This window comes from Streptopelia decaocto, assembly GCF_964273445.1.
Source record: "Streptopelia decaocto genome assembly, chromosome: 14".
NCBI lineage: Eukaryota > Metazoa > Chordata > Aves > Columbiformes > Columbidae > Streptopelia > Streptopelia decaocto.
The window spans coordinates 5,457,873-5,472,846 of record NC_138669.1 but is presented as its reverse complement, the minus strand read 5'-3'; the positions used below and the strand labels follow the sequence as shown (position 1 = coordinate 5,472,846).

The 14,974-nt window shown below is 64.3% G+C and overlaps 4 protein-coding genes across 5 annotated transcripts; 2 read left to right on the top strand and 2 right to left on the bottom strand.

The window, feature by feature from the left end:
* Positions 1-40: 40 nt before the first annotated feature.
* Positions 41-2,400, bottom strand: ACOT8 (acyl-CoA thioesterase 8). The gene is made up of 6 exons (XM_082065231.1): positions 2,185-2,400; positions 1,971-2,107; positions 1,499-1,724; positions 1,106-1,263; positions 606-797; positions 41-516 (listed from the first exon to the last, which is right to left on the bottom strand). The coding sequence occupies exons 1-6, from the start codon at positions 2,313-2,315 to the stop codon at positions 398-400; spliced, it is 963 nt and encodes a 320-aa protein (XP_081921357.1). The 5' UTR covers positions 2,316-2,400; the 3' UTR covers positions 41-397.
* A 144-nt stretch (positions 2,401-2,544) lies between these two features.
* LOC309446223 (uncharacterized protein) lies at positions 2,545-6,313 on the top strand. Its single transcript, XM_082065772.1, has 3 exons — positions 2,545-2,724; positions 3,763-5,042; positions 5,075-6,313. The coding sequence occupies exons 2-3, from the start codon at positions 4,431-4,433 to the stop codon at positions 5,513-5,515; spliced, it is 1,053 nt and encodes a 350-aa protein (XP_081921898.1). The 5' UTR covers positions 2,545-2,724; positions 3,763-4,430; the 3' UTR covers positions 5,516-6,313.
* An 844-nt stretch (positions 6,314-7,157) lies between these two features.
* Positions 7,158-10,648, bottom strand: NEURL2 (neuralized E3 ubiquitin protein ligase 2). Its single transcript, XM_082065235.1, has 2 exons — positions 9,500-10,648; positions 7,158-7,516 (listed from the first exon to the last, which is right to left on the bottom strand). The coding sequence occupies exons 1-2, from the start codon at positions 10,173-10,175 to the stop codon at positions 7,401-7,403; spliced, it is 792 nt and encodes a 263-aa protein (XP_081921361.1). The 5' UTR covers positions 10,176-10,648; the 3' UTR covers positions 7,158-7,400.
* Positions 8,421-14,725, top strand: CTSA (cathepsin A). Of its 2 annotated transcripts, none has more exons than XM_082065229.1 (15): positions 8,421-8,578; positions 11,000-11,157; positions 11,266-11,377; positions 11,458-11,508; positions 11,747-11,833; positions 11,923-12,078; positions 12,434-12,525; positions 12,602-12,686; positions 12,790-12,881; positions 13,089-13,167; positions 13,275-13,420; positions 13,492-13,567; positions 13,669-13,758; positions 13,866-13,967; positions 14,115-14,725. In XM_082065229.1, the coding sequence occupies exons 1-15, from the start codon at positions 8,564-8,566 to the stop codon at positions 14,196-14,198; spliced, it is 1,425 nt and encodes a 474-aa protein (XP_081921355.1). In that variant the 5' UTR covers positions 8,421-8,563; the 3' UTR covers positions 14,199-14,725. The 2 variants fall into 2 exon arrangements, with proteins under 2 accessions (XP_081921355.1, XP_081921356.1); XM_082065230.1 differs by lacking the exon at positions 8,421-8,578 and adding an exon at positions 10,661-10,732.
* Positions 14,726-14,974: the final 249 nt, after the last annotated feature.

The window sequence follows — 14,974 nt, the reverse complement described above, 5'->3', positions numbered from 1 at the left end:
ACACTCCCTGAGGCAAGCGCAGTCACAGGCCAAGGGGACAAACTCCAGGGGTCAGATTTATTTAGGGGAGGTGAAGTGTGTTCGATTGTCATGTGCGGTTACGTGTGCAGCTGATTGTGGTGTGCGGTTACATATGGTGTGTGGTTACATGTGGTGTGTGGCTGATGTGGTGTGCGGCTGATGTGGTGTGGCTGGTAACCGGTGACAGTGGATGTTCCTGTGGGTCCCTGAGGGCCTCTGGCACCAGCTCCCCACAGTGCTGAGTCCAGCCCCATCTCCTTCGAGGCTCCATCCCACTGTCACCCAGGTCCTGTCATGCTGACATCAGTTTTGGTCCTGGTGTACCTGAGCACCAGCACGTGGCGGGGTGGTAGTGCCGCTGCCACCGGTTCCTCAGCTAAAGCTTGCTCTGGTTTGGTGTTTGCTCCACCCTGATGACTCCTTCTTGTGTGCAGGTGACAGCCAGGACCCCGTCCCTGCGCCACAGCCGGCCCTGCACCAGCCCCCGGCACCCACCTGCAGAGAGACTGGTCAGACTGTGGTGCCCTGGGACAGGCAGGGCTGGCCCTGCCGTGCAGGGACCTAGGGACACTATGGGGACTCACCAGCCCAGGGGCTCTCACACTCATACAGCATCCAATGATCTGCTCGGAAGGGCGCATGGAACCACATGGAGTGGTCGAGGGAAGCCATTAACTTGATGCGGTAGAGCCGGTGCGGGAGCAGCGCGGTGCCCAGGAAGGCATAGTCGGAGATGTAGGCGGCCACACAACAGTGAACCTTCATGTCAGTCTCTCCTGCAACACGACAGGCGCTGCAGGGGTGCCAGGGAGCTCTGCCCACCTGAGGGTTGGCTGCTGGCCCAGCAGAGCCGAGACACTCTCTCAGACCTGCCCCCTTTGCCATACCACTGGGAACGGCTGTGCAGCTGAGCACAGCACATCGCTTCACACTCCAGCACCTGCACCCACATCTTGGCCCTGGAACCCCCAGGTGACCTGCAGGCCCGGGGTGCAGGGAGACGCTAGATCACAACCCCCTCGGCCCCCTCCATCACACGTTTTCTCGGTAGGCAGCTGGACCCCCCACTCCTGGCAGGACCCACCTATGTAGCCTCGTGCTCGCACCCAGAACAGCTGCTTTGGCTCCTGCGGCTCTAGGCAGTACACATTTGGCGGGTTCACAGGTTTGATATCAATCGGCACATCTTCGGCTTGAATCTTGTTGAGACGCTTTCTGTATCTCTCCGCCAGGTTAGGATCCCTGTAGGCCAACAGGGAGAAGTGAGGGTGATGCTGGGGGTACATCCTTCCGGCAGCACCTTCAGCCCAGGGATCCAGGGCCACACAAAGCGGCAGGAGGGACACAGCTTCTGCCTTGTGCTGCTCCTCCCAGGCACGTTTGGGAACTCCTCAGGCAGCCACCTCGATCCCTGTGGCTCCCTGAGCCCCAGCCATGGAGGATGGTGTCCCTGAGGTGTCCCTTCTGCCCCACTCACTGCAGGAACTTCTGGATGAGCTCCTCCTGTGTCAGCAATTCCTCCGGGGGCGGCACGGCCGGCATGGTGAACTGGTGCTGCAACGGGCTCTCCTGGGTGAGCTGGAAGGAGACCTGGCAGATGAAGATGGGCTGTCCGTGCTGGATGGCCTTTACAGAACGAACAGAAAAGCTCTTCCCCGTTCGGGTCCGCTCCACCTGGTACAGCACCGGCACCTGGGGGTCCCCTGGGACAGAGAAGGGAGGTTCTGCGGTTGGGCCCCCACACAAGTGCTGGGGACAGGCAGCTGCGCTGACAGCGCCACCCACACCCTCCGTGCTGGGCCGGACCTGGGATGGTGGCACCTGCAGGAGCCCCGGGAACCCTTCGGACGTTGCATTCACCACTCCGACCCACGGAGCCCCCCGCCCTCCCCCATCCCCGGCCCTCCCCCCGCGGTGCCGCCGCCCCGGTCCCCCCGGCCCGGGCGCACCTGCCCGCACGAAGTAGCAGTGCAGCGAGTGCACCTGCTCGGCCCGGCTCACGGCGTGGGCGGCCGCCACCAGCGCCTGCCCCACGATCTGCCCGCCGAACAGCCGCTGCGTCGCGGGCACCCAGTGGTGCCGGCCCCTGCGGGGAGAAGGCGGCGGTGAAGGCGGCGGTGAAGGCGGCGGTGAGCGCGGCCTGGTGCCCTGCGCCCTGCGCACCTGAACAGATCGAGCTCCAGCCGCTCCAGGTTGAGCACGCTCGTGATCAGGACGCTCCGCAGGTCCCCGGGCGGCGGCCGCCCCGGTCCCGGCCCCGCGCCGCCCCCGCCGGCGTCGCTCGGAGCCGCCATGTCCTGAGTGAACCGGCACCGGCGGCACTGACAGCGACAACAATCGACCGCCGCGCGGTGGAGCAAGAAGTACCGCCCACCCGCGGGGCGGGGACTGCCCGCTGACTGGGCTGTCGAACGTCCAGGTTGTGGCAGAAATCTCTAGGCTGATTGGCTTTTCTTCTGCCAATCCGCAGAGAAAGCTTCTGATTGGCCACATCCTGGGCGTGGGCGGTACTCCAGCTGCTTTAATGCGGGCGGTGGGTCCGGAAGAGGCTGTTCCGCGGGAGCGGAGCCGCCGGGCTCGGGCGTTCCGGACCGCATGGAGCTGGGGACTTCATAAAGCGCTTCCGTGACTACAAGCTGGTGCAGGGCTGTGGAGCTCCGGCCCCGTCCGCTGCCTTAACCAGCGGGGCCGTGAGTATGTCAGGTGAGGCGGCCCCACTATGGGCCCTGTCCCGGTGCTCTCGGGGAAGCCTCGTGGGGCTTGGGTACGGAGCGCCCCGAGCAGCGTCGGGTCTGCACCGGCTGGGTCTTCTGCAGCCCGACCGCTGTGTCCGAGGAAGGGCCGGTCCTGGGGGTGCCACCCGCAGAGCGGGTGCTGCCGGTTGTCTCACGCACTCACTGTTTTTGTAGTTTCCATTGTTCCTTTGTCATTTGCCTCCCTTTGCCCCTCGCCCCCTGTTCTCCCTCTGCTGCTGTGTTCTGCTTTGCCTCCAGTCCCATGGTCTCTCTGCCTCTTGCAGCAAAACCTGTACCTTTGGTCTCTGCAGTTGTCCTTTGGGTCACGGCTGGCTAATGTAGCTCATGCTTTTTTCTGCTCAAGTAGCAAGACACTAAATATCAGTGTCTGTTGCTGTCACCTCCAGCTGTGGAAAGGTGCATCAGTGCTGCCTCTCACAGGACTCGGTTCTGCAGCCTGTTCTCCTTTGAGCGGGTCTTGTGATGCCCTTGTTTCCATCCCAGTCAGTGGATCTGCTCATGTGTACACAGGCTGCAGCTCATTCCCCAGTTACACAACTGCTCCCCTTGCCTTCCTAAAATACAACTTAATCTGAGGCCTTAAAGCCTTTCATGTGACATTCCAGCCTGCTCCTCCAGGTGCAGAGGAGTTGTGGAAATTATATGTGCTTTAAGGCAGTAAGACACAAACATGCAGATATCATGTTTTCATTGATGGCTTTGCTGTTTCTGGAGAGTGGAAATAGAGGTGCTGCTGGGAGCAATAGCTGGGACTGCTCTGTAGTGGCTGCTCGTGTTGTAACACTTGGTCCCATTGTTTCTCCTGCATTTGAGCTTTGTTTCTCCAGGCTTTGCTGAGTGGGCAGTTCACCTGCACCTCTGACTGGCACATGTGGGGGTTTTGTGCTCAGCAATTGAATAGAGTTGGCGTGCAAGAAAAATCTAAACTAAACGCTGGTAGCCTACAGCACTACTTTCCCCACTAACGCTTTCCCAACGTCTGCAGGTGAAGTTTGGTTGTGCCCAGAGCCAAAAATACAGCAAGAAGAGGAGGCAGCAGCCCAACTCATCCAACTCATCTCTGTCTAACAGAACAGCGTGTCCGGCGCTTCCCCATGCACAGCGAGCACCGCAGTGGGCGGCAGCCCCAGCACAGACCCGCGGCAGCGGCGGGCGGGACCGGCGGCGCTGCTGCGGCTGACAGGGCCTCCCGGCAGCCTCAGCACAACCGGGGGCCGGGACACCCGCTCCTCGCAGGGCTCCTGCATGCCCCGGGGCAGCGCGGGAAAACGCCGCAGTGCTGGTCAGGGTTGCCGTGGTGATGAAAACGTTCCTGAGGACAGGGGCTCACTGCTGTCCCCCGACTGCTCCGGGTAACGGGGGCACCGAGCAGACGTGTGGTGGAGCGGGAGGCCCCGGCGGCCCCCGGGCCCGTGCGGCGGCTCCTCCGTTCCCGCTGGGCCCGGCCGGCAGGGGGCGCCGCGCGCTGCCTGACGTCATGGAGCACCTAGCGGTGATTGGTTGGCGGGGAGCGGGGCATGCCGGGATGTACTCCTCCTCACGGGAGCGGGGCACGCCGGGATACATTCCGCCGGTAGTGGCGGCCGCGGGGCGGGAGCGGGCACTGGCTGCTCCGTGACGAGACCGGGGGCACGCGCAGGGGCGGACCTGGCGATGGTCACCCGGGGGTTAACGCGGGTGTGCAGCCGTGGGCTCTCTGCAGAGCTGCGTCACCACCTCGGCCCAGCAAGAGCCCTCCTGTTGCTGTGTTGTGCTCCTCTCCCCATCCCGATCGCCGTGCTCCTCTGGTTTGCCTCCTGCCCCGCCGGTGTGCCGGGTGCGCCACTGCACGGCTGTCCAGGCACCAGCCTCACTGCTGCTCAGAGCCCTGTGACTGTTCTCCAGAGTCCACTGGCAGCTCCTCAGCTCTCTGCAGCAATTCAGCATCAGCCCGGAACCCCCCAGGCTCTCCTGCTCCAGAGCGAGCCCAGGAGCCCTCACTCCCTGTTAGATCCTTCATCTGCAGCTAAACGGGGGGCCACAGAAAACCTGAAGGGTGACAGTGAAAAGATTAACCAAAGGACTGAAGAACACATCAAGCAGTGTTTGCACAGAGCCGCTGCCAGGCTGTGCCTGAGCGAGTTTGCCGTGGGTCAGGAGTCCGTGCAGCTGCTCAGCACCAGGGAGGATGCTCACTGTGAGATCCTGGAGGGTGTCCACAGGATGGGCCTTGACAGCCTGAGCAGCTGCGCTTGCCACTTCAGCAGGTTCTCCAGCAGCCCTGCCAGCACGTCTTGGCCATGCTGAGTGTGGACAGGGAGACCCCGCAGCCAGAGATGCTCAGCACAGAGCAGCAGAAGGGTTGCGATGCTTGTGAAGCCAAGCAAGACAGTGTTGATGGCCTCTTGGCGGTCCTGACGAGCTCCTGTAGCAAGTCTTTGGGTAAATCCCTGGTGGTGTCTGTCCTCACAGGGGAGGAGTGTGAGCACAGGTGCGGGGTGCTGCGGGAGCTGGATTGGGCACCAAGTCGAGGTGCAGCTCTAGGGCTGGGCTGGGTGCTCGAGGGGGGGCTGTTGTTCACCCCACTGGCATCCCAGCTTCCCCTGTGCTCCCCTCAGCCTTGTCGCTCCCTCAGGCTAGGGGTGGAAGGGGCAGTTTGGGTTCTTTATCTGCTGAGTGCGTGTTGCCTCTTGCATATGGCAGCAGAGGAACCGGTTTGGGAACCGACTGCGGTGACGGGGAACCAGCCGCTGACCTGACGAGCAGGAGACGTGGCTGGGAGCCAACCGTGGGCGGTGCGGCGTGGGATGTGATGTGATGGGATAATGGCATGTGACAGAAATATTTGATCTGTGGCCAGCACCTGCAGGTCCTTCCAGCATCCAGCTGCAAGGAGTTGTGCAACTAAGCCAATAAATGGGCCTCGTCTCACACCGGAGCTGCATCCGTTCCTGTGCCAGTGGTGGCTGCCCCCCCGCCCATGAGATGGAGGCTCAGCCCAGGAGACCAGGCACTTTCTGGGGGTCTTGTCTCAGCATGGTGCCCTCCAGTTAATGGGTGATCCCGCTTGTTAGGCAGCAGCAGAGCCGGAGGGTGGCAACCTTGGCTGCTGGCAGGGGAGCTGTCTGCTCACACAGCTGCTGGCGGTTCCTCTGGAAGGAGAACCTGCCCTCCCTGTCAGCAGCTCTGTGCTGGGGTCACTGCAGTGCAAACAGAGCTAGAGGGGAGAGCAAAGGCTTCAAACATGGGTGGGGGAGGGGAAAAATACTGAGAACAAACAGCAATCGGTGGCCCTCAGGCTGGGCTGGAGGAGCTCCCGTCCCCCCACTGCCAGAACAACACCAGCAGCCCTCCAGCCTGTTGTGCTGCGACAGCGGAGGCTGTGGTCTGTGGGACCCCAGGGTTTGGTCAAAATTGGTGTTTTCCTCCATTAGCTCTTCATTCACTAACACCTCAGGTTTGGTGTGGTTGGCCCGTTGCAGGAGCAGTGCTGGGGATTTCCTCCTGCTGGAGGGTTCTGTAACATTATCTGATACTGTCGGATCCCTCTGACTGAATACAGCATATTGTTTTCTGACACCCTGTTCTGTAACCTTGCAGCTGCTTGGTTTGCCTCCAGCTGTGCTGCATAAAGGCCTGGGGGCTCTGCCTGCCAGCCCCCACCATCTCTTCCTGACACCCCTGGGCACTGCTCTGGTTCTCAAGGGGCTCTTCTCTCCAGCCCTGCACAGCTCTGGTCCTGCCCCTGGGTGTTGCCATCCTGCCAGCTGGGGCTGAGGCTCTGGGGGGGCCCAAGTTGGCTCCTGCAGCCGGAAGCACAGAGATGCGACAGCTGAACCCTGCACTGGGTCACCGTGACCAGCTCCGTGCTGCAGGCACGTGCCTGGGTGACAGATGCTGCCAGCGCAGCTCGTGGGTTCTGGGGCTCCCTCCCTGGCCCCTCCCTGCACGGCCCAGGAAACCACTCACCCCTGCTCGGGTAAACATCTTTCCTCAGAGTGAAACTGCCCAGTTGGGACACACACCCACTGTAATTTATTCCCTGCCTGCGCATCGGGTCTGGCCCCCACCCTGACCTGCCTAGGCGCTGCTGGCCTGGGCCACCAGCAGGTCCCAGCCTGGCTGTGCTCATGGGCTCACAGTCCTGGCATTATTCCTCACTGGAGGGGGAACGGCTTCCACGAGCATCTGCTGAACCACAGGGGTGTCCCAGCCCCCTGAGCCCTCTTTGGCAGGACCCTTCCTGCTCCCGGCAGCCACATGACATTCCCTGACATGGAAGGGAACTAAAGAACCTGAAGCTGTAGGTTCCTCCTGAGATGGAAGCCAGACAGCAGCCCCCATTGCCCTGGTGTCACATGGTGCCAGCTCCCCACAGCACGCTTGTTTTTGGGATGTAAGCGCTTTATTACTTATTCAGTCCCTGCCACCCCCTGCCCACACACCGGCCTCGCTGCACATGTCTGTGCAGAGGAACGTCCCCGTGATGCTCCACCACGCTCACACTGACCCTGCAGCAGCACGGACAGCGCTCGCAAGTGCACCGGAGGAGGGGATCTGGGAGGCACAGGTCTGGCCTGGCAGCCATTCAGCTGTCACCGGTGGGGTGGTTGGTGGGGGGGCCAGGGTGGCACCCTCAAGGCCTCACTCGTGTTGGCAGAAGCTCCGCAGTGGCAGCGGCAGGTCCAGGCCGTCAATGGCCAGGCGGTGGACGATGTGCTGCTGGATGACCTGGCGGCAGAGGGTCTGCAGGGAGGGGACTGCGGGGAAACAGAGATGTGGCTGAGCTGGTGGGTCACCGGCCAGGCTGAGTGCCAAGGGGTGCGGAAGAGCCAGCCCAGGGCTCCCTGGAGGCACCGGGTTAGGGCAGCGACAGGTGAACCGGCTCTGTGACAGGAGCGGGACCATCCCGCCCTGGGCTCCAGCCAGTGCCGAGAGGCCTGGCCAGGACAGCAGCCCGAGACCTCGGCGGTGATGCTCTTCCCGTTACCAGGAGAACAGTTCCGTGCCCAAACTGTGAGGTACCACAGCTGGTTTCTGTTTGTTCTTTCTGGGAGCTGTCGAGTGGCTCCCCAGGATCTCACACACCCATGCTGTGCTCCCCTTCACCCACTCCCGTGGTTTGGTCCCCCAGTGCCGGTGCCAGCTGCCGGTGGGTGCCCACAGGCTGGGACAGCAGGGACAGTATCTTTGAGCTGTCCCTATGGCTGCCCGCAGGCTCTGCCTGACTCCTGCCACTGTGACACACATCCCCACAGGCTCCCTCTCCCCAAGCCCCCGGTGGCTTGCTGGTGTGGCTGCAATGAGCTGCAGCCAGTGCTCCATTCTGACTTTAAAAGAGAGCTGGCTCGGGTGCGGGCTCTGGACTTGGTTCATCGTTAGCTCAGCCGGAGCGGCGCTGGGACCTCTGGGCTGTGGGGCTGGCAGCGGGCAGAGCTCTGCTAAGCAGGGTCGCACTGTGCCCGACCAGCTCCTGACCTTGGGGCTGGTTTTGGGCAGTCGGAGTGCTTATCTCGGCCTTGGTTGCGCGGGGTCACGCTGCGAGTGCCGGGTGACGGGTGGCAGATGCCCTTTGCCTCTGTTCCCCACCCCCTCCCGTCTGTCACCAGTGGCTCAGCCGCTCACTTCTGGTTTTCACTTCACCAGCCAGGAAAAGAAACAAACCAAGACGGGTTTGTAACCCTGCGGAAGTGCTGCAGAAATCGGAGCTACCGCAATCTGAGCGGAGGGGAGGCTGCCGGATCGTGCCCCTGCAGCAGTGCCTGTGCCCGGTGGTGCTGGCAGGACCAGTGGCACGGCAGGACAGGATGGCTCTCCCCGAGGTATGTGCTGCCAGCGCCAGTCCCTGCCAGGCCTGGGCCTCTCACACTGGCTCAGTGACCCCCCTGGTGGCTCGGTAGCCCCCACAGTCTCTGGCCGGGAACCCCAGCATGCTCCTGGGGGTGTCTGCATGGCCGGGGACATTTAACCTGTTGGGACAGTCCTGGGTTTCAGCCTTGGGACTGCAGCAGCTGAACTTTGCACCCGGAAGAGCAGCAGTGGCTTCAGGGGCAGCGGCTCCAGGTGCTCACTCTCCTGGTGTGTGTCTCACCTGATCCTCAGCATCTGCTGATTCGTCGCGGACAGTGCTAATTAGCACTTATTAGCCTAACGTACACAATAGCCAGCGACCAGCACGGGCCCTCCCAGCCCCTCCCCAGTGGGCCGCGACGTGCGGATATTGCCCAACCTGCAATGGCATCACGGGGTGTCTGCCTGGGGCACGCGGCAGGCGCGGGGTATGGCGTGCTGGGCGTGCGGCGCGGCGCAGCCGGATGTTTTGGTGCCAGGGTGGGAGGTTGCTGGGCTTGGGGCTGCCATGTGCTGTGGGGGAAGGCCAGGCACAGTGGGGGCTCGCCAGCCCCCAGAGCGGCTTGGTGAGCAGCAGTGCGGGCTGCGGAGAGGGGCATTGCCCCGGCCGGGGCTGAGCGGTTTGTCTGGTCACAGCACTGCGGTCCTGCACCCCTGACTGGAACACCCACCGCTCCACTCAGGAAGGGCCACTAGGCTGGGGGCCCCGAGCTGGGGTGCAGCCCCACATGGCCCAGCTTTTGGCAGACACCCATGTCAGAGGCAGCATGGGTGTTGCCTGCGCTCTGCCCCATGGGATGCTCTGATGCTCACACCATTGGGGAGTGTGGGGTGACGCCAGTGCAGCTCCCCACAGGGACATGCGGGAAAAACCTGGGGGGGCAGATACCTACAGCCATATTCCACCGGGATGACCCGGACACTCTTGGTGGAGGCGAAGATATCAACCACGGCGTAGAGCGGGCGGGCGGTGGGCAGGCGACGGGCGCTGGGCCCCATGTCCTCCCCGTTGATGAGGATGTGCATGTCGGCGGTGCCGTCAGGTTGTGGCACATACAGCACGCCGATGCGGCTGCGCCGGGCGGTCGCGGGCAGCACGTTTGTCTTGTACAGGTCATCCAGGATGTGGCTGTAGCGGCCGGGACGGCTGCGCCCCACCAGCGTGTCGCGGGGGATCCGCAGCCGCTCGATCAGTGGGAACAGCTCCTGGGGGGGGCCCTGTGCCAACGGCTCCTCCCTGTCCACAGCCACGCGGTTGTGGCTGCGGGTGATGGCAAACACCCAGGTGTCCCCCATGTTGACCAGGTCTGGCAGCGAGTACTCGGGCACCACATCCAGGCTCTGGGGGTCCAGGGCTGTCAGCCCCACGCGCAGGTGGCCGCACCAGCCCAGCTCCTTCTCCTCGATCTCCACCAGGAAGGGCTGCCCGGGTGCCAGCGGCTCCTGGCTGAAGCAAAGCCCGTGGGCGAAGCTCCGCACACGCGTGGCCCGCGTGGCCGAGGCGTCCAGGAGCACGTTGGCGCCGTGGACTCGGTGGAAGCGAGTGGCGAGGCGGCACCGGGCGGCCATCGCTGACACCGCTATTTTTAACCGCCCCCGTCACAGCTGCTGCGGCGGTGACAGCCGGGTGGTGACAGCCCGGCAGGGACAGGGCTCCCGGGGGTCCTAGTGCCACGGGGGGCGGGAGGGGACGCCGCGTGTGCCGGAGGCAGCCGGGCCCCCCGGCCTCTCCGGGCCGCAGGCGCTCCACGCACAACCTGCCTGGTGCTGCCGTGGTGCCCGGTGCAGCCCGGTGGCGCCCAGCCGCAACCGTCGTGCCCGGCCATCACCTCTGTGCCTGCTGACCCCCGGCGGTGCCCGCCGGTGCGCCCCAGCCCGCCGCCGTGCCCGCCGGGGCTGAGCGCTCCCCGGGCCGGGACTCCCCCGTTACCGGAGCGGCACCCCTGGCCCCGCCCCGCCGGGGGTCCCGTCTCACGTGCACGTGGCAGCGGGGCGGGGCCCGGCCACCCCCGCGGCGCTGATTGGTCGCCGCGCAGCCCCGCCCCGCCCACGTGAGCAGCGGAGGTCATATGGGCGCTTGTCATGTGCCCGCGGCATCGGCGCTGCGGGAACCGGGAGCGGCCGCGGTCAGCGGGACGGGGAGCGCGGGGCCGGGCGGGGGCGGCACTGAGCCGGGGGGAGAGAGGGCGGGGGCGGCAGCGGCACCGGGCCGGGGGAGAGAGGGGGGCGGCACTGGGCTGGGAGGGACCGGACCGGACCGGAACCGCTGGAGGGACCGTCCCGGCACCGGAGGAAAAGGCGGGCCGGGGTAGGGTGGCCCGGACCGGGACAGCCCCGGCGCACTGCGGCCGCTCCCGGCGAGCAGCGCCCCGACCGCTGCTGTGCCCCCGCAGATGGGGCCGCTGCTGCTGGGCGCGCTGCTGCTGGGGCTGGGCCGGGCCGCCCCCCAGGGCCACGAGGTGACGTTCCTGCCGGGGCTGGCCAAGCAGCCGGCCTTCCGCCACTTCTCGGGCTACCTCTGTGCTGGGCCGGGCCAGCACCTGCACTACTGGTACGTGGGACCAGGCTGGGGCCGGGACGGGGGCTGGGGCCAGCCTGTACCCTGGGTGCCGGGTGGGGCCCTGGTCAGGCACCGGGTACCAACACTGCCCATCCACAGGTTTGTGGAGGCCCAGAGCAACCCCCAGAGCAGCCCCCTGGTGCTGTGGCTGAACGGAGGCCCGGGCTGCAGCTCCATGGAAGGATTCCTGAAGGAGCACGGCCCCTTCCAGGTCAGTGGGCACAGCCATGCTGTGGCTCGGGGACACCAGGACTGGCAGGCTCTGTGGGTCACTGCCTTGTGCTTCTCCAGATCCAGCCCGACGGGGTCACGCTGAAGTACAACGACTACGCCTGGAACAAGGTGCGGGCACTGCTGCCCTCCGTGGCCGCGGGGAGAGGGTGGCCCTGAGCCAGAGCCTCCACAGGCCGAACACACCCTGTTCTCGCCTCTGCTTGAGCAGGGCAGGAATGTGCCCTCCCTGAGGCAGCCCTGGGGCAGATTGGGCACCTGCGGGTGCTGCCCTCGGCGAGGCCATCGGCCCTGAACCTCGCTGAGCCAGGGGTCAGGCCTCATCTCCAGCTGCTCCACTGTCCTGCAGATTGCCAACATACTCTACCTGGAGTCCCCCGCTGGCGTTGGCTTCTCCTACTCCGAGGACAAGAAGTACAGCACAAACGACACTGAGGCGAGTGCTGCAGGCGGGGTGTTCCTGCCCCTGCCCACTGCAGCCTGGGCGCGGGGGCCCGGCCTGATCCCCCTTCCTCCTGCCTGCAGGTCGCTCACAACAACTACCTGGCACTGAAGGATTTCCTGCGGCTCTACCCCGAGTACTCCAAGAACGATCTTTATCTCACCGGGGAGAGCTATGGGGGCATCTACATCCCCACACTGGCAGAGTGGGTGATGCAGGACCCCAGCCTCAACCTGAAGGTGAGAGGGGGCTCTGCCGCCGCCAGACTGAGCCAGGAGCTGAGGGCTTGGCATGTTCAGCACAGCCCTGCAGGGCTCCAAGCTGTATTGGGTGGGGATGTGTACGGGACCCCCAGGGCGTGGGGTGGGTCTGGCCCTGCGGCCTTTCATCCTCTTTCATCTCCTGGGGTGCTGGCAGCGGCTGCTGGTGGACGTGTCCATCCCTGCTGAGTGGCACCAGGGGAGTGTTCTCAGGCACCCCCGACCCTTCCTGTTCCCTCTGCCGAGTAAACAGTGTCACATCTGCTTCCTGCTGCTGCGGCGGCCGCCCTGCAGGGAGCTGGAACAACAGAGTTGTTTTCTTCTTGCCTCACAGGGAATCGCTGTGGGAAATGGCCTCTCCTCCTACGAGATCAATGACAACTCCCTGGTTTACTTTGCTTATTACCACGGGCTGCTAGGGACTGAGTAAGGCCAGGGGGAGCAGTCAGGGGGGTAGAGCTGCTGCCAGATGCACTGTCTGACCCCCGGTCTCTGCCCGCAGACTGTGGAAGGACTTGCAGGCCTTCTGCTGCTCCCAGGGGAAGTGCAACTTCCATGACAACTCCAACCTGAACTGCACACTCAAGGTGAGGGGACCGGAGCCCCAGGCGCCAGTGTCTGTGGGCAGCACCCCCACCTGGCTCTGCATGGGCCCCAAGCTGAGTCCCAAACCCTCATGGCATGTTGCAGATGGAGGAGATGATTCAAATCGTAGAGGAGTCCGGCCTCAACATCTACAACCTCTACGCCCCGTGTGAGGGTGGCGTCCCGGGGAGCACGAGGTGAGGCGGCCCGAGGGCAGGCGGGTCTCGGCACCAGCTCGCTGTAGTTGGCAGCGAGTGGCCCCAGGTGGTGAGGGGACGTGCTGGGCTGGACAGAGACCCTCTGGGACTCTAGTGGGCTGTGTCTGGCTGCTGTCAAGGGCTCCTCAGGGGCACCCTGAGCACTTGTTCCTCCAGAGCTTTCAGCCCATCCCTGTTCTGCTGCAGGTACGATGGTGATTATCTCGTCACACATGACCTGGGCAACTCCTTCATCCGGGTGCCCATGAAGTTCTCCTGGCGGCAGGTGAGCCCCGATGCCTGTGTCACTGGGCTGCAAGTGTCCTCTGCATGGGAGCAGGAGGGGACGGAGTGGGTGCTGCTGTGGCAGGGACTCTCCTGACTCTCTCCCAGAGCCTGTTCCGGATGCCCACAGCCCGGAAGGTGCGGATGGACCCTCCTTGCACCAACTCCACAGACCTCAGGGTGTACCTGAACTCCCCAGAGGTGAGGAAGGCTCTGCACATCTCCCCCGATGCCCAGGAATGGCAGGTGTGCAGGTGAGTGAGCTCCAGGCAGGGACAGTCCCGTGAGCATGAGCCCCTGTCTGACACCGATGCTTCCTCCACAGCTTCGAGGTGAACCGTGGCTACAAGCGCCTGTACATGCAGATGAATGACCAGTACCTGAAGCTACTGGGAGCCGCGGTGCGTGCAGAGGAGCCCACAGACCCCTGGCTCTGCCAAATTGGCCTCTCGCGTGGCTGGGGCTGCTGCCCTGCACAACTCACTTTCCTCCTGCTCCACAGAAATACCGGATCCTGGTGTACAACGGGGATGTTGACATGGCCTGCAACTTTCTCGGGGATGAGTGGTTCGTGGACTCCCTGTGCCAGAAGGTAAATGGCAGGACAAGGCCAGGCCGGTCACCAGCTCCAGGCTGTGCCGTCAGCTGTGCCGGGGCTGGCACGGGTCTGGGCACTGAGGGAGCTGCCGCCCATCCCAGGTGCAGGTGGCTCGTCGGCCCTGGCTCTACACTGAACGGGGTGTGAACCAGATTGGGGGCTTCGTGAAGGAATTCACCAACATCGCCTTCCTCACCATCAAGGTAGGGCTGGGACGGGGCTGCTGGCCATGCCGGACACCGGTGCTGTGGTCAGAGGGATGCAGGGCTGCGGCAGCTGGGGCTGGGAGTGCTGGGGGGCTGCGGCAGCCCCGTCGCCAGCACTGACCCATGGCTACCTGTTCCCCATAGGGAGCCGGGCACATGGTGCCCACGGACCGGCCGCTCGCCGCCTTCACCATGTTCAGCCGCTTCATTAAGAACGAGCCGTACTAGGGACTGCGGCGGCAGCGCCCGGCTGCCCTCACCCCGGCACCTCCCGCACAGCCCGTCCTGGCTGCCGTGCCCGCGCTCCCTGCACCATGACACGAGCCGCTCCCCCTGCCAGCCTGGGGGCTCTGCCCGGCCCTGCAGGACGGCGCCTGCTGAGCGGGGGGAGGATGGGGCTGGGTGAGGGGTGAGAAGTCCCAGGGGCTCTGTCCTTGCTGGGTGAGGATTTGTGCCCTGCTGCAGCCGCCTCTTCGCCTGTGGCTTTCCTGTCCTGCCTCCTCCCTGTCTGGGGTGGCAGCTGCTTCCCCCGGGCACAATCAGCCCCCACCACTTCCCTCTGCCCGCACGCAGCTCTGGGCAGGCTCTGAGGAACGACAGCTCGCTGGCGGCTGCAGGCGCTGCTTGTGGGGCTTTCTGCTCCAAGCTGCACTGTACCTGATCCTGAGGAGGCTCAGCACAGAGACAATCCCCCCTGCTCGTGACCCAGGCACACAGTTCTTCTGGGCACTCACAATAAACTCTCTGAACAAGGTGGTTCTGCTCCTCGTTGCCCAGCTCCTCGTACTGTTCTGCTCCCCCCACTTTGCTTCCCTTTGCACTCTGAGGAGCGTGGCTGTGCGCCCAGGATCCAGCAGAGGTGAGTGCTGACAGGAGCCAGGGCTGGGGCTGTGCCCCCCTTGCTGCCAGGGCTCATGGGGGCTGGAAATGAGCCCCCCGCCGCCATTCCCAGCTGTATCTGCCCCATGGATGCTGCCTCCTTCCCCATCTCCCCCATGCTGGCC